The sequence below is a fragment of the Coccinella septempunctata genome, chromosome 3, assembly GCF_907165205.1.
Source record: "Coccinella septempunctata chromosome 3, icCocSept1.1, whole genome shotgun sequence".
Lineage (NCBI taxonomy): Eukaryota > Metazoa > Arthropoda > Insecta > Coleoptera > Coccinellidae > Coccinella > Coccinella septempunctata.
Window position 1 is genome coordinate 4,399,494 of NC_058191.1, and position 25,454 is coordinate 4,424,947.

At 33.6% G+C, this 25,454-nt stretch overlaps 4 protein-coding genes across 4 annotated transcripts; 3 read left to right on the plus strand and 1 right to left on the minus strand.

Moving 5' to 3' along the window:
* The first annotated feature begins 110 nt into the window (after nt 1–110).
* LOC123309238 (soma ferritin-like) lies at nt 111–9,332 on the plus strand. The gene is made up of 3 exons (XM_044892227.1): nt 111–334; nt 3,491–3,715; nt 8,781–9,332. Exons 1-3 carry the CDS (start codon nt 227–229, stop codon nt 8,970–8,972), a joined length of 525 nt encoding a protein of 174 aa, XP_044748162.1. The 5' UTR covers nt 111–226; the 3' UTR covers nt 8,973–9,332.
* On the minus strand, nt 5,108–6,687 carry LOC123309235 (mortality factor 4-like protein 1). Its single transcript, XM_044892225.1, has one exon. It carries the CDS (start codon nt 6,469–6,471, stop codon nt 5,494–5,496), a length of 978 nt encoding a protein of 325 aa, XP_044748160.1. The 5' UTR covers nt 6,472–6,687; the 3' UTR covers nt 5,108–5,493.
* On the plus strand, nt 6,962–8,052 carry LOC123309237 (probable histone-lysine N-methyltransferase set-23). The gene has a single exon (XM_044892226.1). It carries the CDS (start codon nt 7,068–7,070, stop codon nt 7,863–7,865), a length of 798 nt encoding a protein of 265 aa, XP_044748161.1. The 5' UTR covers nt 6,962–7,067; the 3' UTR covers nt 7,866–8,052.
* Nucleotides 9,333–14,876: 5,544 nt separating the features above from the next.
* Nucleotides 14,877–24,351, plus strand: LOC123310091. Its single transcript, XM_044893470.1, has 3 exons — nt 14,877–15,080; nt 23,330–23,621; nt 23,970–24,351. Exons 1-3 carry the CDS (start codon nt 15,078–15,080, stop codon nt 24,176–24,178), a joined length of 504 nt encoding a protein of 167 aa, XP_044749405.1. The 5' UTR covers nt 14,877–15,077; the 3' UTR covers nt 24,179–24,351.
* Nucleotides 24,352–25,454: the final 1,103 nt, after the last annotated feature.

A 25,454-nucleotide genomic window follows, 5' to 3' on the forward strand; every position in this document is an offset into this window, starting at 1 on the left:
TACAAGAATTTGCAACTGCAGGCTGCAACCAACGATACAGCCGTGACTATGTTTTCGCTTTATCTCACATCTTGTCAGGTCTGAACAATACTGTATTGTGGGTTGCCTGTGACTTTTCGAAGGGTAAATAAAGAGGAGTGTTTCATGACAATTTCATGAAACATATTGGTGGAAAACAATTCGTAATTCAGTTTCAAAGCGTCTCAGTACCGAGAGGTTCCTCAACATGTCTCACAATTCCCAAGTGCGTCAAAATTTTCACAAAGATTGCGAAGATGCCATCAATAAACAAATCAACTTGGAATTTTTCGCCAGTTACACATATATTTCGATGGTGAGTTAGCGCAAAAGTATTTTCTGAATTTCGAGATGGAAACAAAATACATTGTTGTTATTCATCAGGGAAAAACGGTTGCGAAGAATGTAAACAGAAGTTCTAGGTTAATCGTATCGAATATTGATTTTTGCGTTTTCCCGAATGACTCATTTTATAACTGCAATATTTATCATACCTAAAAATACATTGTTGTTTGGTTGATTAATTCAGGTCCCGTTCACAAACGGTCAATTAATTTTGCCTTAAAATAAACCGCAAATTCTTCAAGCCTAATTGAAATTCGTGCGAAAATAAATTGGAAGGAAAACTATAAATCGGACCTATTTTGAATTTTCCTCGCGTTGCATAGGTCACGATTTCATTCAAATTTACAAGAATAGCGAGTATAATCAATGTCGTTTATAATATTAACAAATTATTGCAATTTGATATTTTTTTTACATGGTTATTAAACTGAAATCATCTGTGATTATATCAATTGATTGAACAAAAATTCTCACATTGATGATTCATATAAGTGAATGGTGAAGTTTGAATTTGGTAATATAAGTATATTCTTACCTGTTGAATTTTGGCATTGAATATTAAACCCGAATTTTGTGGACAATTTATGATTAAAATTTAACTTCTGTCTCAAAAAAATATAATTTACTAAATATAAATCCAAAATATTCATGAATTACAACGAACTATTTGATGACGATCAGAAATATTCCCATTCCAAATAATATTATTATTGCACCATTTATTTTTATGAATCCGAATTCTCATCCAAGAAAAATTAACATCTTATCGTAGCTGTGCTGCGAAATTGAATCGAAATTCAATTAACAAATTTCGGGAATTTACGAATAAGAAAATAGTTTCCTTAGGCTATCAGAGGAAATGCTACGTGATATGATTGATTTCCGAGAACCGAAAGGGAAAACTAATCTGTAGATCTAACAGGAATAAACCAGTCCGGATTTTTGCAAATCTTACAGACTATTGTTTCAATTGACTTTATTGGTGAGTCATTTGAGTTCAAGAAGGATTAGTAAAAAGGTTAATTGAATGTACTAAAAATAATATATTGACAAATAGTGGTGCCTATTCAATAAAAACGCTCGCGCATCCGCCAATATTATATTATTTAGAGGCAAACTAATTATGAATACTACAATATATTTTTCCTGTATCTGATGACATGAATTAACTTTATGATACAAGAAGAAAACTAGCCAAGGTTGTTTAATGAATTGAACTTTTTTTTTATTAAAGTAAATGTTTGTAACTATATTAATTATACTATCTCTTTAAAATCTTTTTCATCGATTTTGTTCATGAAAACTAGAGCAAGTGAATGGAAATCGGGAATTAAACCATATGTAGTTCAACATATTGAGGATATCCCAACTGAACACTTTTTATAACCATTTCGTTTTCAGTAAAAAAAAAATTAAGCCATAGACAGGTTGAAAAACCTCTGAAAGGATTTGTCACTCGTCCTTAATTTCCCACTCAAAACCTACCTAGAGTAAATTTCGGATGCTAGGGGGATGAAGCTGAAGAAGTGAAATCTTCTTGAAATCCAGTAAAAATAGGATTATTGAAATTTCAGAAATTGTTTTAGCTGGGATACCCTGTCTGTGGAGAGATCACTTGAATAACCTTGAAATAATGAGATGCAAAAATTTTGGACACCTTTTAGTTGCTAACTAGTTTGTTAACACCATTTTAAAACAAGAGATTCAATGCCTTATTTCAACTCGAATTCCTTGCGTTAAAAATACCCGATTCGTATTATCGAATCAATACAATTAAGGTATCCCAATAAAAAGAAGTCACACCCTCGGATATTCCTCGTATTACAATGATAAGCGAATTTAACTCACTACGTTTATTAATGTTCGTAATAATAACTAATATCCCATTAGTTCACTGGGTGACACACATTTCAGGGTACTCCCATTGTCTTAAAAACGCAACCCCCAACGAGGGGGATCTACAGCCCCAAAAAATTTGTTTGAATAGGGGTCGAGTGACAGCTCATTTTCAAGGGCGAATTTCCTTTTCAAAAATGTCCGACTTGAGTGTCCCAGCTCAATTAGGAATTAAGAGGTACATTTTGTGAGGTTTTTGGTGTTGAACACATTTTTATATTGTGATTTCTGGTTCCTAGCAGCATCTAATAAAGAAAAATTTTGTTATTTTATTCCCTTCCTGTGTGTTTCATTTTTATATTAGTATGGATTATATAGGTTAACATCTATTTATAGGTGAAATTTATTTTTTTTTTTTTTTTTTCGTACTAGGTACTCAAATAAAAAAGTGCGAGGCCTGCTTATTCAATAATTTTTTAACCAGAAATATCTTGACCATTTTTTGTTCGCCGCAAATACGTTTTATCTTTATAGAGCAGAAAAATTCAGACAGATTAGTTCAATTCATAAACAACACCACCCACAAAGAGTAGTCATAATGAAGCTATACCTAGTGAAGTGGCCGTTTTTTTATTGCGTTGTCTGACAGCAATCATCATTCCATAGGAAAATTATCAGAAGCTTCCGGAGTAGGCAGATCATCTCTATCCAGGATTCCCCACAAAGACAAGGACTATATACTATTATGAAATAAAACTCGTGCAAGAGTTGGATTGAGATGATTCAGACAGACGATTGAATTTTGTGGAAAAATATCAGACCTCCTGAACCACTGCTTCTGCACAACATTTGCTTCTCGCTTCAATCTTATCTTCTCTACCGAATTTATTTGTCCCTACACATAAATACTTACACCTAATTTTCGTAAGAACCTTTAAAACGCTAATTTAGAGCTAAGTATTGCTGTCAACATATTTTGGGAATGTATAAGGAACATACAAAAATTCTGAAACCCAAGCAGCGATTAGTGAGTTCAGTACCTGGATGGGTGACGTTTGTGGTTATATGAATTTTCTTTATTTCTTTTATTGTTGTCCTTTTTCATTCCAATTATTGTGCAAGAGATTTCTCTCTGGAGCGAGTAAAAGCGATGATAGTTATAATCATTCCATTTGTTCATAACGAATCAGTAAAGAATTAAGGGGTTTGGACTAACGTATGCGAGGGTCAATTCGTGTTGAACCTTAGACTAGAATTAAAAACTATGAATTAAAAATAATGTTTTTTCAAGGCCGCCTACTTCGACAGAGACGACGTCGCTTTGCCGGGTTTCACCAAATATTTCAAAGATTGCAGCGTAGAAGAGAGGGAGCATGCTTGGAAACTGATCGAATATATGAATAAGAGAGGAGGTCACACAGTTCTCACGGAAATATCTGCTCCAGAAAAACAGGAATGGGGAACTGCGCAAGAGGCAATGCACGCAGCCCTAGAATTAGAAAAAAGTGTCAATGAGGTAAGTTTTTGAAACTGAAACTAGAAGAAGCCGCAACAAATATTCACATTATGGGGGGTAGAGGCAAAGAGTAGGAACTTTAACTCTTTAATTGGTAGCAGAACCCTTCATAATTATATCACAGAGTATTAATCTTTGAGTATATCTACACTTCCTCGAGTGTGATCACTTTTTGGCGTTTGTGCATACGCACACACAAAAAGAGCGAGAACTGCCTGTCTTGTTATCTCTGATACCAATACAGTGACTCTAAACTTGATTTGATAGAGACACTGTACCAATAATTACAGTGACTATAGTCACAAAATATACTAATTTCCCTTTAGGAAATTCGGAAAATACTTCTAAAATATTCTCATTGTTGCGACGTTTACTGTTCATACTTATATTCAAACTTCGTTATTTCAAATGAGACACCCTATTTAGTAAAGCCTTTTTCGCTTCTCTATCCCCATCTGAGTATTTCTGTCTGGTACTTCCCTATTCCTGATACTTTCGAAAAAATTGACAAAAACATGGATCCAATCAATTAGGCACAGAAAGGATGATATTTCATATTAGGAAGCTAAAATTATGAAAATACGCGCCCTGGGATCCCGAGAATGAGTTTCGTGTAAGAAAAACTTGGTTTGTGATATACAGGGTCAGTATATTTGATAACCCAATTTTTGACATTCATATGAAAGAAATTACGTCATTGGCATGTCATGTGACATCTCAATCAAAGATATATGCTGCTTTCCAGTCAGGTGCGCGAAACAGGAAGCGTATCCAACATGGGATCGCAAAAATCAATTCTTTATTCTCATTGCATTATTGCAGGTCATCGGTCAGCTTGAGCCTTAAAAAAAAACTTCAATAACCATGCTGTATAATCGCACTATAATAAAAAAATATGTGATTATTTTTGTATTAATCCTATCCTACGATAGATATAGTACCTAACCATTAAATATGTAATTCAGAGATCTTCGAATTGAGGTGTCACATGACATACTTCCCAATAAAAAAAATCTTTCTAATGAATGTTAAAAATTAGGTAACCAGATGTGTTTCAGCATTATAAACAAAAATGGTTATTTTGAGAGAAAATGAATTTATCCCATACTTTTGCACCATACCATTCACTATATATCCCCCCACATTGAATCCTCAATGACCATACTGTATAATAAGCCAAAATGATGGAAATAAATCCTACCACAAATATTCCATCATCAATTATTTCACGTCAACAATTGCTTTATACAGAAATATTTAAAATCTTCCATTCTAATATTAATTTAAATTCCACAGTAATCATCATTATTTTTTTGTAATGGTATAGACAATGTTGATTGTTATCGAGGTACAGCATCAAGTGAATCAGTTAATTCTGTAGAAAAAAATCAGTTTAAATATCAATCATATTATGATTTATTATACAACTAACTATTATTTTGGTGATATAATACATAATAACTACCTTCAATTATCGAATAAAAAAATTAAAACAATACAATGAAATTGTCAACTTCTGAAAATATTTTTATCAACATAGTGATACGAGGACCAAAATATTCAGTGATAACATTGTGAGGTTCCTTATTTACCTCAGCTCTATTAGAAAAACAATTATTATTCTACATAATAAATATCAATTGAATAATGATAAAATCACAAACTTATGCATTTTTTTCCAAATACATATTAAACAATTGCAGTTACTATTGTAATATCTCTCAATCCACTATGATGACACTCACATAATTTAACTTGTATATTAAAATGGAACAATATTACAGTGCTTTTCTGTGATATTCTGGCGTTGCATTTACAAAGTGTTGCATACTAAAAAGTTGGGCACTATTCTTAATAAGGTATTTCAAAAAATCCTGAATGCTTGCTAGAAGTAATTGGATACTTTTTTCATCTAATGGCGTGTAAGCTAACATAGCTCCTAACTTGACAAACAGTCGTAATAAATGTTCAGCCCCATAAATTTCAGACACAGGCTTTTTAGGATGATTTTGCAAAATTTCAGCATATTGTGGTCTTTCAAATTTGTACAACAGTTGTGTTCCTAACATAACATTAAAGTACTCTTTAATACCTTTAACAATTTCAAGACAAGCAGACTCTTTACTGACATTATTAGTTTTTGAACTTTTTTTGAATGTTAGATAATTTTCAAGGATTTGGTTTACAGTTACTTTTGCTGGAAGTTGAACCAGTTTCTTCAGTCTTGTAATGGCATCCCAGTCATCGACTAACCAAGGTTTCAACTCATCTGGGATTTTAATTTTGATTTCAACTTTACTCAGAAATTGTTCTTCTGACTCGACTGTAGAATCTGGTCTTCCTCTTTTCTTTTTCGGGGCATCTGAGTTGGAATCTTGTCCACTATTCGAGGGACCTGTGTTGAATTTTGTTTTTCCTCCTTTAGTAGATACCTCGTTATTTGGTGTACTAGCTCTCGAGTCCCCTTCCTTTGATAATTCCGTTTTTTGTTTTTTAGTTTTCTTCGTCTTGTTAGGCTGTGCTGCATGTGCTTTCTGAACTTCTTTCTGACGTGACACATTAGCTTCATTATATTTCAATACTCTACTCTCTGGAACCCACTCATCCCAATTCTTGTTCCATCCGGCATAATGTATGAAGTATTTCACTTGTTTATCTTTAGTAATTGTGGATTTCAAACATTTTGCTTCATAAATGAGGGGACCATGAAAGCAAAGCACTCTTTCACCCTCAGAAAATTTTAGTTTAGGAGGCATATTACACACTTCGTGTTTTGTTATATTAGTTTGGTATATATCTTAATATTCCTAAATGAACTTTTTCACAAAAACACAATTTCTTTTCATTAATTCACTGTTGTGAAAATCATACGTAAATATCAAACAATCTTGGGTGACAGATATTTAGGGATGGGATATTACATCTATATATCGATAAAAATATATCGTCTATGATTGAAATACACACATTGAACTCAATGAGTGCACAACACGATCAATCAGCGATATCGTGATGAAAACATGATGATTTTTAATCGAAATAAGAAAATACCAAATGAAAGAACTGATGGTTTCGTTCAGATCGTTAAAGATATATCGACACTTTACGATACGATATACCCAGAGATATATATCTCTGGATCCCAACCAGAGATATAGATATATCTCTGATCCCAACACTGATGATGACTTCACGATATATTCCGGAAAATTGGTCATCCCTCAAACCATAGAGTATTACACATAACATAACCTCAGAAGACTAAATTAACCTTGAATGGAAGAGATGTTTTCCAAATTTGTGTTTTATTGAATTTTCTCAAAACAATTGTTCAATTTATCAACGAAACACAATGAATTATTATTTCAGAGATTCTTATGAACATATTGACTCCAATATCGAATATTTGCCTGAATCCATTATTTGTTCTGAATTGTTCACATCAAGCTACGAATTTAGTGGTTGTTCTTGTATATCGGAATGCTCAGCTAATACGTGTTCCTGTCTGCAAAGAAGCGGTGCCAAATATGTATTTCAAAACCCGGGATATCTGGAGTCTTATACAATCAATAAAAATTTCAGTGAAAAACCTTATTATGAATGTAACGATAATTGTGAATGTATAGGAAAGCTATGTGGGAACAAGTTAGTTCAATGTGGGCCAAGACGTGGCTTAGAAATTAAACATTTTGATGGTAAAGGCTTGGGTCTTGTTACAAAATTATCAATTCCTTCTGGATCATTTATATGTGAATATGCTGGTGAAATCATAACTTCTGACATGGCCAAAAATCTGTATCCCATTTATAAGTTGAAATATTTAATGAATTACATATTCTGCATTAATGAATATTTTGGTGATAAGGTATATAGGACGATTATAGATCCCACAGAAAGTGGAAATATTGGCAGATATATCAATCACAGCTGTGAACCTAATTGTGATTTGCTTATTATAAGAGTACAAAATAATTTTCCTAAACTATGTATTTTTGCTAAACACGATATAGGTGCCAATGAAGAAATAACTTTCAACTATGGTGACACTATTATCGAAGATGATAAGAAATTCAGTTTGAATGTAAAATGTTTGTGTGGAAAGATGAGATGTAAAAAATTTCTTCCTTTTGATGGGTATTGTTTTGATTGACAAGCTTCGAAATGTGGTAGTATATGCCTCATATGTTAAATTTGAAATGGATTAGACATGATTAGAATGTCTTAAAAATTTGTTAGAACTTAACGGAAAGAAATTATTAGGAAAGCTATATCGCAGGCATAGCCTGAAGATTACAGAAGAGAAATATGTCAATATAGATATATAATTTATTATGTTATTATTAGTTTTATTTCTTCCCGAGACTGCTTGGCATTATATTAATATACAGGGTGTTTCATCAGAAGTGTCCATTAACTGTTTACCACAAATTTTATACATATTAGAGTTTTTTGAAATTTTTTAAAGAAAGCAGGTAGACAAACTTCCCTTTTAAAAATATTTGCGAGTATATTTGGCTTCCATTAAAGCGGAAATGGATATCAACTAGCATAACTATTTAAAGCGGAACACCCCAAATATCAAGAAAATATTATAGAGCATATATCTGTTATTTATGTTACATTAGATTAGGTTAACTCGTAGATATCTACAGGATAACTACAGAGATAAGAGACTCTTTCCCTTTTAACTATAATCTCTGGTATCAAGAAGGCAGTTGGTTAGCAGTGGCGTAGCAAAGACATGGCCGACATGGGTAAAATTAAAAGAACTTTAGCGCGAAAACGTAGTTGCAATGAATAATGAATGAGTCACAGGAACATTGAATATTTTCGCTACTATCCTACTCCACTAAATTCTTGGTGTTTTCACACCATTTTTTCTTAAATCTTTTTTATCACTCGCTACTCGACTAAACTACTCACCTAGTCTGAACAGGGCAAAAAAGGATCATGAAATGTGAAATGCACGATTATAGAACTATAGATTACCTCTATTATAGATGTAGGTAACATAATGTTATTGAAATTATTTTGTTGTTAATCGATGATTTTTGTTATGTTCTAGAGTCTACTCCATTTGCATAGTGTTGCTTCAGGTCATATGGACGTCAATTTATGTGATTTCTTGGAGACACACTATCTTCAAGAACAAGTCGATGCTATCAAGGAAATAGCAGATCATGTAACCAATTTGAAACGAGTTGGTGAAGGATTGGGCACTTTCATGTTCGACCAACAATTACACAGCTCTTCTTAAAATTGTACTTCATTTACATATAGGCATTATAGGAAAAAATGGGCTTTCTCGACATAATCTAGATAGGTTACAATGAATTTCTTAAAATCCTGTAATCATTTTATTGTTATGGAAATTCATTCAGTGATCAATGATATATATATTGAAATATTTTAATGGTTATCCACGATTATTATTCATTCGAACAAAATGTGCATGGATCACTTTTTGAACATTGGATCAGAGAGTATCGTCTGATGAAATGGTTATTTAGAAGCTCAGACACTGTTTTTATGTAACATTATAGTCAATATATGAATTCAATTAATAGTTGTTGATAATATTAGTGATATTAAAAATTAAAAAGGTTGAAAATTTTTCCCCCTGTTTTTAACTTCCCAAAGTAGTACCTAGGTATACTCGTTATATATATCCAATAATAATCGTCTTCATTTCAGATCATTTCACCAAAGAGTAACAACTTGTTGTTACACTTTGAATTCTTCTACGATGTTGATATTTCCACACATAGAAAAAAAGTCATAAGTATGAAAATATCAAGAGTTAGAAACACAAAGGGTTTCATAAATATTGGGAACAAAATTCAAGATATTGTTCTCCGAGTTATTTGTAGTTTGAAAGATCATTTAGGCCTTTGTCCGGAAATACTTAGTTTTCAAGACAATTGAATGCATTCCAAATAATTTACTAATTCCTTGATATTTTCGAAACGGCTTGAGATATTTGAACGAGATTTCGTGAAAATGGATGCCTCATTAAGGTGATTATTTCACAAAATACCCCATCGTTTTCAGCAACTACAGTGGCGTGCGTAATGGCATTGACTTTTATATGTTTGACGAAAAAAATGGTAAGCCATTGCTTTTTTCCGAAATTAATTTTATTTCTACATTTCTAATTCAGTTTAAAGTAAAAAAAAGTCTCCGTGTTGTTTTTTTTATATGATTAATTTAATTTCATTAGAAAATTGAAAACCGTTCGTTAATAAAAAAATACTCTAGTAGAGCAATCTATCAATAAATTTTATTACATCGAAAAGTTTTTCAAATTACAAGAACTGGTTGAAAATGGCTGCTTCCATGCAGGTAGGATACAAATGTGTCCATACTCCTCCTCATTCTGTTTCAAAAACATCTGGGTGCAATACAATGGGACTTGTATTTCACCCTGTATGTTGGGAAAAGAAGCATTTCCAGACCTACAAGATCCCCAAATATCCCAGACAAAAATCCTGAATTTGTTCCTAATGTTCATGAAACACTCTGTATAACTAAAAGGCGATCAAAATATTTTCAATGTTTCGACGTATAGGACACCCTATTTAACTCTTATCGCTTCTCTATCCCCATCTGAGGTATTAACGGTTTTCCACAAAAAATTGCCAAAAACATATGGATCCAATTAAATACATAAGCATAAAAAAGGCATTTCATATTGTAGGGAGCTGAAATTTTGAGAACAGCTCACTGAGATCCTGAGCCTGAGCTGAGGTATAGTTTCGTGTAGAAAAAACTCGGTTTGTAGCATACAGGGTGTTCCAAAATTCTTCGTCTTTTCACTCACTAACCGCAAGAAGTAGATTGAAAAAATGAAAATGCACAGCATGTTCCTATACGAAAACTTCATGGTTTAGGAAATAAAGTAAAATTTCTAAGGGTTTTCAGAATGTCTTGCTAATTTCATTTTACAAACACAATTCCTTGTATGAATGAGACAAGCAATCGAGTTTTCAATGATTTTAGAATCACACGTGGCAGTAATTTTACGGTAGCAAAAAAAGTCGTAGGGTAACGGCACCGATTGTGGCCATGGTACCAGTTGTGGCCACACGAAATCATTTTCTGGACTGAAACGTATTTTATTTGATTTAGCCAATAAAATTTGCCTTCTATTCCCTTCTTGATTATTCCTTGACCAATTGGCGAGCTCGTTTTTCAAAAGAGATGGCGAAATTCGTTGCTTCCTCTGTTTAGTTCTTGAAAAGACGCTGTACCAGGTGGACGCTTCTAAGTGCGATTAAGGAACACATGGTAAGTCTCCATTGATTTTTTTCAGTTATACTTTTGCGTTACTTGTAGAAAATATTTTATGTTATTAAATGCATCATATTCTTCCCTATTTCAAATAAAAAATTGAAAATTTTTCATTCTAACTATATGATATTGTGCTGGCCACAACTGGGTCACGAAAAAGTCTGATTCGCGACTTGTAGCCACTTGGTGGCCAGAAGTGGAGCGTAAAAACCCAGTTGTGGCCACCAGTTAATAAAGGATAGATTATACTTTTATCTTATTGAACAGATAAAGATGCAACACTCAATTTAATTTTCCATTTTTCAGGAACAATGTCATCCAAAAAGTTATTTCAGTACTACAGAGCAGGGGTTGAGCAAGTGTGCTGACATTTTTTCAATAGGAACATTCGTAATTGTTCGTTATGACAACATTTTGTATCATGCAAAAATATTTACGTCCAGTTTCATAATCAAATTTAAAGACACTTTAAGCTTAAAGGTTCCTTTACGTCCAGTTTCATAATCGAATTTAACGTCAATTTAAGCTTAAAGCTTCCCTTACTGTCATTTTTAGTAGGTTTAAAGGAAGCTTCAAAATTAAAGCGACTTTAGGTTTGATTGTGAAACCGGCCGTTAGTGTCATTTTTGGTAGAGTTACGGCCGGTTTCATAATCAAACCTAAAGTACCTTTAATTTTAAAGCTTGCTTTAACCCTACTAAAAATGACACTAAAGGAAGCTTTAAGCGACTTTAAATTTGATTATGAAACTGGACGTTAAAGAAAGCTTTGAAATTAAAGTGACTTTAGGTTTGATTATAAAACCTGCCCTAAATATCAGTGATCACCAAAACTATTGCTGTGCAATGTCTAGAAGGGAAAAAAACTGGAAAAGGTCCGAACCTCCAGACCTTCTGTGGTATGAGAAAGAAGACATTCTCGAAAATTAAAGAATCAAAGGCTGCTAACACTCGCGGAGCATGTTTTGTTCAAGAAATGAAACTTTTCGAGAAACATTAATATTTTTGCCTTTATTCGATGACTTTTTCATTTTTGTATAAGGGAAATCATTATTTTATAGTATTTATATCTATATTTCCATGAATCTCGAATATAATTTTTGTTATTTATGTGAATGTTTGTTCAATTTCGAATGGAGTGAGTATTCAAATTATGCCAGTTTAACCACACCTGTGACTGGCCACAACTGAAACAATGTGTGGCCACAACTGGTGGAAAACGTGGCCACAACTGGATAAATTGCACTCGCTCTCCTTTTCATTTTTTAATTATTTAATTCGCCGCCAAAATATATTTTGCTTGGCAACTATCTAATCACAATATTCATGAGGAGTGTTTTCAAATTTTTAATTGTAAAGCGATGCTTAAATAAGGGTACGATCATGATTTGAACTTGGAAAATGTCTTAAAGTGGCCACAACCGGTGCTGTTACCCTATGCTGAAAACCCCCACATTCATAGAAATTTGACTTTATTTCGTATAGAACCATGATACATCATAAAAGATGCGTATTTTGATTTCTTCTGAAAATATTAGATAGAATAAAGTATAGTGTTTTTTGCTGGTTTTGCATCGAGTGACAGAACGAAGTATTTTGTGGGTGTTCCAAAATTCTTCGCCTTTTCACTCACTAACCGCAAGAAATAGATTGAAAAAATGAAAATACACAGCATGTTCCTATACGAAAACTTCATGGTTTAGGAAATAAAGTAAAATTTCTAGTATGTAAGGGTTTTCAGAATGTCTTGATAATTTCATTTTACAAACACAATTCCTTGTATGAATGAGACAAGCAATCGAGTTTTCAATGATTTTAGAATCACACGTGGCAGTAATTTTACGGTAGCAAAAAAAGTCGTATGCTGAAAACCCCCACATTCATAGAAATTTGACTTTATTTCGTATAGAACCATGATACATCATAAAAGATGCGTATTTTGATTTCTTCTGAAAATATCAGATAGAATAAAGTATAGTGTTTTTTGCTGGTTTTGCATCGAGTGACAGAACGAAGTATTTTGTGCATGGAACTATTCAGTTTACAGAAAGAGTTCAAATAAATTTTTGCTCATTTTAACCTGTTCTACATGATGAACAAGAAAAAATTTAGTTTGCCATTTGAAAAAATTAAGTTTTGATTATGAACTTCTATTTGAATTTTTAACTTTAATTCTTGAAGATACTGTATATCATCAGATTGCTAAAAATGGAGATGTAACGTATGATTCAATGTATTGACAAGAGCTGGGCAAAATTTGGTTTTGATACAATCATTAGAAAACTAGTATCAGCTATTTTAGTGAGCACCTATAGAGCTGTCAAAATTTTAGGAAAAAGTCGAATATCTCAGAATCAGTGCTATTCAGGATTCTCTAACCAAAGTTACCTTAAAATTTGACAAGGAATTCAAAAATGAAATAATATACAGGGTGTTCCATTTAAAATTAGAAAGTTGATACCAACGGTGAAAAAACGGAGCACCCTATATTAAGGTGGGTTATCAAAGATAAAAGTTCAACTGATTACAGACCAGTTTTGTATTTAACTTTTTCTTGTAGCTCCTTTAGTTTCCACAATATAGGGTATAGGGACACTTTAACTCGGGCAATCCTGTACATGATCAGCTTCCCTAAATATTGAACGTTTGGGAGGGTATTTATGCAAATCACATAATCAGCCCTATTTTTATATTCGGTAATCTCACTGGTCAAATTTATTGGGATCCATTAGAAAAACGCTATTTATCCAGCCCTCGTATGAGCATAGGAGAATGCAGAAGACCATCAAACGATCATTTTCCAACAAGATAGCGTACAACCACATTTTGTTCAACCGGTGCGTCAGTTCTTAGTTGAAAATTTTCCTCACACCTGTATTGGAAAAAAGGCAAATAGTGAGTGGCCACCCAGGACACCTTATCTAGCTTCATTGGACATCTTTTTTGCCATTGTTGAGCGGTTGTTTCTTTAGGGTGATTTTGAGAGTCATATAATAAGGGAGAACGTCTGTAGGGCTGAGATCGAAGGTTTTTGCCAAATTTGCAGCTCGATCTGCTTTGTTCATTTCCGCTTATGCCCATATGGGATGGGGACGCTGGGGTCCAGATTATTGCGATGGATATATTTTTGCAGGCTTTAAGATCATGGCATCTCTATTGGATTTGTTTTGTCAGTATAGATGTTAGATATAAACTGGATGGCAGAAAGAGAGTGATAATAGCAACAATTTGGCCTAGAAACATTTCAATGTGGAGGGATTGTGCGCCATATACAATTGTATATTATTATGTTTGAATCGGATCTCGTTTCATACTGGGTGGCGCTCGAGTACTTATCGATAATACCCTCTGTAGCGTCTGCCAGTATTGAATAAGAGTCCATCAATTCCAAACGTTTTTCCATCGGAGGTGAAGCTGTGCTGCTCTGACGAGGTCAAATGAGACCGAAACACTAGTCAGCATCTGATTTTCTTCGGTGCAACGTTCTCCATTTAGTGGCACTGACGATGGCAAATTGGCTAGTTCAATTCACATCGTATCACTTGTTGATATTCAAATCGGCGGGTGAATAATAATTCTTTATTATTCCAAATAACTTTCTTGGGACAGAGTTTGTAGTAAGCCTCTTTACTGAAGTCATAAGGCATACAGCCGGTCGCCACCTTTGATAAATCATCCTGTAGACGTTAAATATACTTATGTCTCAATTCTGAATGAATAAATGATTCATTTACCCTTGACTATTGTGGGTTTATGGATTGCAGTTTATGTATAAGCGTGATCGAAATATGTAAGAGGAGCCACATATTAATTTCTTGATCCGAGAGAAGCACGAATTCATAGCAATCTCCCACAGTCCAATAACTTTCTTTAGTAATTGCAAAGGGGGAGATGGATCTATCCATACGTTCCCATCCCAAAGAAAGAAGCATGAAGTACCATCATTATTTGCAGGCACAGTATTATTTTCCAGATCAATGTAATCAGTTTGTGCAGCTTCTGTACAGTTTTCTCATCACTTGTGTGTGAAATTTCTTGGTGTTTGGGAGCATTCATCGATCAGATATATCATTATGGTGAGTTTTAATATAAGATGAATAAAATTTTTTATTGTTCTCAGAATAGTATAAGTTTTATCTGAGAACAAGTAAAAGTCAAAATCTCTAACCCCTGGGTAGTCGATCTATTTATACCTATATTTAATATAGGTAAAAACATTAGGAAAGTGGTTAATTATTTAGAATAACTTGTTATTTGAAGAGATACAGATTCATAATTATACCTATATATATGATTAATTTCTTAGTTCCTTCAATATTTTATAGGGAATTTGTGATTGTGAACCTCAGAGGGTTGAAAAATAATTTTTCTTGATGAAGTTCTCATCATCAGAAATCAAGCAATTAAATGAAAATTGTTTGTGGAAATAAAAGATGCGGTTTCTACGTCAAAAATTATACACAACCATGTAGGCAGAATAACTTTTGCACGCTTGTTTCTATAGAAAGGAGCCTATATTATGTTCCCCAAATGACTGTTATTTTCGAACTTTAAAAATCAAGATATCAATTACAATGCAACCTTTCTCTTAATTTGCTTCATTCATTAGGTATAAGAAATATTTTCGGTAACTCTTGCTATGGGGTTAATTCTTTCTTAACCTCTTCCAAAGTTTTAGGTATACGGAGAACTACAAAAGATATTTACATGGAATTCATTTTGGTGTGTTATTCTTGATGACGAGATAATCTGAAATATTTTTAAGTTTGTGTAGTATCCTTCGTTTTTGAGTTAGTACGGTAGATTCGGGTGACTTGGGTCAGTCCTGTAACTTGGGACAATTACCCCACTTGCAGATTTCTTTGTTTCTTACCATTTATGAGTGAAGGGACAAACTTATAAGATTGTGTAGCGTCTTTTCGGTTAGTTTAACAATTAATTCCTTTTGAGTTTGCCGTGATCAGAGCGTTTGAATTGATGGGAAAAATTAACGAATTCAGGAGAGTAAAAGCGTGTTTTTTTATGGCCCTTATACTTTCTAGTGTCCTGTACATGTGTTTCACTTTGTGTATGTGTAATTTTTTGTCTGGATACGTGGGATATTAGATATGTCATGAAACAAGGTTGTTCACAAATCAAACGGCAACACGCATCTCATTCATTTATTTTGTTGTTTCATAGGGTGACTTGGGACAATGCCAAATATAGGTATACAAGCGGCGCATTTGCAGCAAGAAGTATGCCGATTTTTTGCAGGATATTATTATTTACGTTATCTACACAAAAAAATCACCAAAGAATGAAAGAAATCGAAGTTCCCTTGTTTTGTTTAGTTTTTTTACATTTGAGTCGCAATATATTTACTTTCGCCGTAATGGGGGTTTATCATTTAATTTCCTTACCGAATTTCAACTATTTAATCACAAATTCTAATTTTTCAAACCCATACACCGTCCCAAATCACCTATTTCATTTGGGAGTTGAGTAATCAATAGATTTTAACTTGTGTTTTTATACGAATTCTGAAGCATGTTATATATCCTAATCAATAGTCTGATTCATTATAAGCATATTGAAAACTCTTTTTCAGATAAAAGTAGGTCACCGTTTTGAAAATATGACAAGTTGAATACAACAATCGTCCCAAGTCACCCGAATCTACGGTAGCAAAAACTGAGATTTTGACGATTCAGAAAAGTTCTTGGAAATTTTTTTTTTTTGAAGTTACAGATTTTGAACTCTCTACAGCCACTTTTTAGCGAAGAATCCACTGACAATCTCAAAAAAAACTTTCATCTCTTTCCTATATTTCGAATTAGGTGTGTATCATATTCTATTCTCGCTTTATTATCGCCAATTTGATTAATTAATTCAATAATTTATGTTTTTTATTCACGTCCAAAATTAAACATATACTTATATATGTGACAAGAGATCTTCAATGATTTCTGTAACTTCGATCACCGAACTGAATTATGTAACTAATTTCTTGAACCCGCAGCTTCGCACGCGCAATAATTCATAGTAAAACGCTAGTTAAGTTGTAAGGTGTAATTAGAGTAACTCTCTTGAGCTACATCATTTTCTTTCTTAAGAAAATGAGCAGATTCTCAACAAACCCCACTATGAAAATGAAATGAAAAGAAACAATAATTAATATCAAAAATTCATAAGCTCTCACAATGAAGAAAACTAAAGACAAACTCCAATTACCGAAACATTCGCCCAACTTTCCTGAAATAATTGAACAACCAAATACTTATTTTGACTTCCAAAGCTATAGTAGACTGAGAATTTTTCAATACATTGAATTCAATCAATCTTGCACCAATATAAAATTGAGTACCTAATTCTTTAATGAGAGTCTATTGATGGAAGTATAAAAAAGAGTAACAATAATTGAAAGAAATGCGATATTTCTCATAGTACTACATTTTAGACATGAACTTTGCCAAAGGAAGATGACCTCTTCCTTTTAATTTCTCAATTACGGTGTTCATTTCCCACACTCCGAAACTATTCCTGAGAATCTATAAGATCTTTTTCCGAAATGCGGATGTAGATCGGGTATTTACTGAATGAACGGAGGAAATAAGGAAGGCTTATGTAGGAACAAAACACACTTTGTTTCAATTTGGTTTGTCATAATGACTCAGATACTTTCACATATTGCTTTCGATACACTACTTCACGAGATCTGATCTGCTCAAGAATGACTGATGTCGAAATTTGACTATAATGCAATATTGTTCTGCAGTTGAAGGTTTCAAAATAGAGCGCGTGATTCTCTGGAAACTCATTTCAAGATGAACAGATGCGCCAAGGACAGACATTTACGTACGGTACTAACTTGTAGAAAGTAAATATCGTAAATAATTTCAATGCTGAATAATATACGAGAATATATTGAAAAATTCTTAGCCTACTATAGAACCAAACAAAATTTCAGTGTCAAAATATTTTATTACTCAACAGATTCTCCTCTTAATTGGATACATTTATTACAGCGAACCTGCAACGTCTATAGACCTTTCACAAAAAATGTTTCTTCTTGTTCTGCACACCAGACCACACAGCTTTGGATAGCTTTCCGCGTCTTTTCTCTTTAATTTTTTCCCGTAGAGTGGTCAGTAATGTTGAATAGTAATCTGCAGTTATTGTTCTACCCTTATCCAAAACCTCAATCACGATTACTCCATGGCAATCCCAAAAAACTGAAGCAAGAACTTTTTCAACAGATTTTTGGACACGAAACTTTTTAGGTCTTGGAGAACCAGAGTGTCGCCATTCCATCGATTGTTGCTTTGTTTCTGGATCGTAGAAATGTACCGAAGCCTCATCCATAGTAACAATTCGGTTTAAGAAATCTACATCGTTTTCAAATCGAGCACAGATCGAACGCGATGCTTCTACCCTTGCACGCTTTTGGTCAACATTCAAACTTTCGGGGATCAATTTTGCAGCAATTTTTCTCATGTCCAAATTGACGTGAACTATAGATATGATATTATGATGAACGCGTTCGTATGAAATATTTAGTGCTTCAGATATCCGTTTTAGCCCAATTCGACGGTCTGATAAAATCATCTCATGAACTGCATCTATATTTTCGGGGTCTGACACAGAAACTGGCCTTCCCGATCGGTCATCATCTTCAATGGAAAATTTACCTCTTTTGAAGCTTGCAGTTCAGTTTTTCACGGTCGCATACGAAGGACATTGATCACCAAGGTTATTAAGCATATATCTTCGTAAATCTGCTTACCTCTTAACCCTTTTAAATATAGGTACTTGATGATGGCTCGGTGCTCTAGTTTTTCGATTTTCAAAATTTCGGTGGACATCTTCTTTCTTTTAATTCATTGCGTAACTCTGTTTTACTTTTTCGACCTCAAACTTCACACTGACACTTCTAATGAGTTATTGTTCGTTGCTATGGAAACGCAATATTTTTTTTTATGCATGGAACTGGTCTAGGATAACTAGATATCAATACATTCTCGTACTTCTTCAAAACTATCTCCAAATACTAGATAAAAGCTAATATATACAGGGAGGGCCAAATTCGATATGGGATTGAAAGGTAGCTCTGTTACGGTAGGAGCAAGGGAAACATGGATGGCACGTTTTCAGCTCGACTTTCAAAATATGGATAATGGCGAAAATCGCATTCCACCTTCTACTTTTGTTTTCGAATTTTAATTGAAAACTAACTTTTCTTTCGACCCCTTGAATTGGTGGTGGGGTAATACTATATATTCTGAAGCAGAAAAAATAAGGAACTGAAATATGTGGAAAACATGGGTACCTATGTATTTGAAAAAATGAAAGTAAGGATTATTTCACTGAAGTGGCGGACTGGAAAAAATCTGAATTTTACATAAAAAAATTACTTCAGAATGAAAGGAATATATTGGGTTTTTAGGACTTCGTTTATTTATTGTTCCTTAAGACAACGCCGACGTTTCGAAACTGCTTGTTTCTTTTTCAAGGCTTCTAATCATAATGGACGATAACTCAAGAACATTACTTCAGAATATTACATTTGTCTTTTGATTAAATTAAAATTTTTCGAAATGAGGCACCAATTCAAAGATCCGAAAAGTGAGTTTTAACTTAAATTTTCAAAACAAAAGAAGACGCGATTTTTACCATTATTTATTTCGAAAATCGAGGCAAGAAAATTTGCCACCCATCTTTACTTACTTACTTACTTTTTCCATTATTTATTTCGAAAATCGAGACAAAAAAATTTGCCATCCATCTCTACTTACTAGTCACCTTTGTCGTAAAATAACTTTAATAATTTGTGATGACGGACCTTACCGATTAGGCAAGACAGATGATATTTCAACCAAGGGATTATGATTAATTCTTTATATGGGTAAATACCTACCTATGATTAATTCTTTATATGGGTAAATACCTACCATAGACTTATTATATGTCTATGATACCTACCAACTTCATGAAGGAATAAGAATCCTTCTTTCAGACCTGATCAATCGATAATAATATATTCAAACAAGATGCGAAGATTGGCTACGATAAATTCATTATTTACATTGGAGAAGTCCAGTATTTTCATCCAATAAAACTTTATTATTGTGTAATTAAGTAGTCTTATGGAAGACCCGCATCATTAAATAACGACTTAAATATCGTTGAACAATCCGATGGCCAGCATCAATAACCTTCTCGCTGACCCAAATCTGTTCACTTCCTACTTACTTTTTACAATAGGACGATCTTACGTTCACTTTCATCTGTGCATCATAATGAACTATCATCTTTCTGTAACTATCGCTTCATTGCAGAAATAATGTCAACATTTTCATCGCACTTCCTACATTCAATGACACTTTATAGATGAGGCTGATTCTACACGGCTCAAGAGCAAATTCATCATTTATGATAATGTATGTGAGATTTATCATGAAAAGAAAATTAATTCTGAAATTGTCGCAATTTCATGTAGAAAAAATCAGGATGATTTTATTTTCAGAGAGGAGAATTTTTAAGACCACATTAATATCCATAACACTTATAAATTATTCGAGCAGTGTTAGTTTAATTTTGATTCGTGTTTTAACGCGTTTAAAAATCGATTCCAGGTTTGAATTTATGTTTCGGAGTAACAAACCTCATTGGTAGGATAGAAAAGAATTCGAATGAGCTCTAATTGTATGCGACGAAAAGAGTGCAGGAGCATCGGTTGACTACTGTCGTAAATGAAAGAATCCGCCGATTTTGGCGTGGAAATTGTGGTGTTAGTAAATTTTCTTCTGTAAGCATCATTGAATTTCAGCGACGATTGCAGAAGAAAGTTTTAATTTTGTTTTGTTTTCGTTTCTCTTTTTTGGGGTTCACAAAAATGCGTTGAATAGTCCTGAAATCTGCTTCAAATTATTTGATTTTTTTTATTGTGGGGAAGTAGAATTTAACCCATGAATTTATGTTATAAAGGGAGAGAAAAAAGTTCCTATAATCCCACAATCTTTATTTTGTGGCGACTAGTTTCTAGACTTTTCCATTAGTCTCATTCTCAAATCTTCTAAAGCTACAAAAGTAATCAACATGAGGTAAAAAGGTTATAAACTATAAAAAGGCAACACTTGCTTACAAGCTACAACTGTAAAAAACAAATAAATCTATTAGCATGAACGGTCTTTTCATCATGAAATAAAGGAATAAGATGGCGTCAAATACTAATTAGAATCAATGCACAACTTTACAATCAAACTACAACACTATCTGCCCATATTACGGAGATGACCGACGACGACTTGGGCTGAGAGAGAATCTTGGAAATATTCTCAATTCACAAAAACAAATTGAATTTGCTCTTAAATTTCTCAAAAAATGTCAACTTTACAATAATATATGAACTTGTATATTCTCAAATTTTAGTTCTTTGAGCTTACTGAGATTTATATTTATAATTAGTTAATGTGTACTGTACCTCGTGTCAATTATCTCGATGTCGAGACACGTTAATTCGAAATAAAAAATAAAAAAACTACAACACCAAGAAACACACAACGCGACATCTAAATAAGAATAATACAGGTATTGATGGAATCTACAAAACAATGACAGTAAACTGCGATAAAAGATGAAGAAACACGATACTACACAAGTTTATCCTCAATAATTTTTGTTTTGTTGATGAAAAATCTTGTTTATTATTTTGCGCTCCGAGTATGTTGTTTACGAAATTGAAGATTTGAGTTGGTCGTATTTATTTTCAGTTCATTGTCAGGCAACAATTTTTTCTAGTTGATTTGCTCCTGACAAATTAGTGCAAGAATTTACGCAGGAGCAAATCGTTTATTTTATTTTTAATTGATTTTGTTTCAGAGATTGGGAATGAAAATCCTAAGAAGTTTATCAAGAAAAGTAGATACCTACCTAGATCCTTGAAGTCAAAAACACTTTTTATACAGAGTGATTCATAACTGTTGGGACATAGGCTAAGGGCAGATTGTTTGGACCAAAAATATGGCGATAGGACCAAATATACCACAATGAAATATTGCTGTGGAAAAAGATAGAGGGCGTTAAAGTTGAATTTTTTGTAAGGGGACAGAATAATATTTTCTTCGAAGTTCGAAAGTCCTTTATTAAAAGAATTAGAAAAGGTATAGAAGTCGGAGGATGCCACATAGAACATTTAATTTAAGTTTATTCTTTTTATGTTACATTGTTCTTAATTATGCTATATCGTCGAAATAAATAAATAAAATAAATAAATCGTCACTTCAAATCCCCTTTCGATGCTCTGAACTATTCAATTGTGTTTTTCTTAAAAACCGATGAAAAAATATACAGTGAAATTATTAGCAAAATACGAACAAAAAATTCAACTTTAACGCCCTCTATCTTTTTCCACACCAATCAATATTTTATTCAGGTATATTTGGTCCTATCGCCATATTTTGGTCCAAACAATCTGCCTTTAGCCTATGTCCCAATAGTTATGAATCACCCTGCTATGCCACCCCTGGAGAAACAAGATTTCCTTCAGAATAATAAGCTAATAATCTGTGACACTACACACATCTGTGAATCTTTTGAAAAGAGAGTCAAAGTACCCAATTTTTCGAATTTCTTAGATATTTTTTATTTTTGAACATTACTCGAAAACGAGAAAATATGAAGAATACTTTGTTTTACAAAACGTTCAAATATTCATCAGATAGCGACCAACTTATTTTCAAGTGATGGGTTCTTTAAATTTTTGGTATTTTTATGGTACGTAATAGTCATAATGAGAAAACTGGAAGACGTGGGTGATACCTCGTATTCGAAAAAGATCCATGAAATAAATGAAAAACTATAATCCGAAATTCATTTCATTCGATAAAACCTTTTGTGAGATAGAACTAAAAATAAGTTTTGTTATGGTTTTTCAACAGCCTGTATCATTCAAACCGAGCCGATTCGGAAAAGAATGGTAAAGGAAAAAAACTGTTTCTTTGGACCTCAAGAATATAGGTACTGTTAAAATATTTTTGCGAGTCTAAGACTCACCCTGTATATTGTATATTTGCATCTTATGGGGAAATTGCAGGCCAGAAAAAGCAAAAGGTTTATTTTTGCGAAACGTCGGCGTCGACAGGAATGTGATAAACTGAACATCTTAAAATTTTCTCCTGGTTTCCTGATACTGAAATTCCATTTACAGTATCTAAAACTACCCTATCAAATCCAACGTAGTAAATATAGGATCGATTCATTGTATATTTATAAATCTTTTAGCAATCTGCAAGATTCAGTTCATCGTAATGATCTCAAAAATGACATAATGAATTTTGTTTTTCAGTTAATGTTTCATTTGACCATTCTATCAACAATTCTACAGTATGTATATTTGCTGCCGGTTGACACGAATAAACATGATAAAAAGAGATCTCTGGACATTATCTTGAAGCCTTTCGATGTCGAATACAAGCCAATCGACGTTCCATCTGATATTCCCGTATCATTCCAAGAAACGATACAATTCTGGAATTCATTGTCTGAGGGCCCTTCCAATCAAGGAATTGTGCTAGGGAAACCATTCACCGATGAATTCGAAAATGGACAATTCGCATCCGTTTGGAATGATCCTGGAGGTATGGAAGTAACATATTTTTTATCTCATAACGAATACTGAGTAGATTCATTCATATGATTGTATAGACTACTAAAATACAAGAAAAATCAACAAATGTTGAACTCATGCCTCATGCTCATACATATTATTGATGACTTATGGTGGGCTTATGCAGCTTCACAAAGAACTAAGACCTAAGACGGCGTCTCTATAGAGACGCCCTATGGCTGATCACATATGATCGCCATCTGATGCTTAGATTGGCTCCGTTGTTCTCAGAAACGCTGCATAAACCCACCATTATGTGTTTTATTGCATATTCAGCGGAAAATTACAAATAACTCGGTATTGTGCGATTGATTTACAGAGTACCCTGATCCCTATCTTCTGAGGGGTCTAGCTGCAAAGAGAGCTGCACTCATTTTATACAGTAAGGAGCTGTTTTTCAGCGATTTTCCCCATGAGAGGGCTCTTTCGAACAACCAAGAGATGAGAAGACTCAACGGACTACCAGGAAACAAACTGGGGTCTCTACGACCAAATTCCTTCTTTTCTAGAGGACATCATAATGGTTGAGGTCGACTTACACAATTTCTACCCCAAGAAGGTGAAAGAAGTTGATCAAGAACGGAACTTTCGGATATAGGAAATGAATGATACTTTCACGAATCTTTTATACAGCCATCTGTTTGATTGATTGGATGAAAAACATGTAGGGAAATAATGTAGTCCATCCAGAAATTCTAGTATGAAATTAAAAGAAAGTTGCAATAATGAATCAAAAACATATCCCACCGGTTGTGCCATTTAGAAGTTTATGGAGAAATAATAATTCGATCTCTTCCAAATTTTGTATGAAAATATAAGTCAGTTAAAACTAAAATATTTTCAAATACCAGTGACTTCTCGTTGTACCGGAAATGGCACAAAATTTTTTATTTCAAACGGAACACCCTGTATATTATGACATTTTCGGATGTATCTTAAAATTCCACATTCATCATATGTACATTTTACTATAGCATTGAGTATTAAACCCATAATATAATAATAATAATAAGAAGGATAAAGGCCCCAAATGGTACTCCATTTGGGGCCTTGACGATGGCAAATTGGCTAGTTCAATTCAGATCGTAACACTTGTTGATATTCATTGCAGCGGGTGGTATGCATCTGAATTCATCCTTCTTATTGTATTCATTGCCTCCCTGTTAATAGGCGTGATCATTCTTTATTATAAAAATAAGACTTTAGCCTTGCGGCTTTCACACTCCTCTCCAGAGGAAAATTCACTAATCCCAGATATCTCAGATATCAAAAGGATTAAGTTCTGTTTGAGCCCTTTCCTGGTTTTCGGGCTCGTGGTGGTGGTCGGGTCCGGGTCGCTCCTCGGCTCCCTGCTGTAGGTTGGATTCCTGCTCCATCCGCACTTCCTGTCGGAGCAGACGGTGTTCCTCTGCATTCCCCATGTACTTGCGTACAGTTCTCGCCGTTCCGAGCAGTACCGCCTTCTGCATGACTTTATAAATATTTTCGTCCAAGTGAAGTTTTCTCAAGTTCTCTAGTAGTTTCTTCGGTATCAGGCCTGTAGATGAAATGACAATAGGGATGGTCTTTATATCTTTCAGCTTCCACTGTCTTCTGGTTTGTTCCTCGAGATCTCTGTATTTTGAAATTTTTTCAGTGTGTCTATCTAGAAGATTGTTATTATTTGGAATTGCCACGTCGATGAATAGTGCTGTGTCCTCATCCTTATTGAGCAATATGAGGTCTGGTCTATTGTGGGTTATTTTCCGGTCTGTGAGAACAGTGCGATCCCAGTAGAGCTTGTGATGTTCGTTTTCCAGCACAG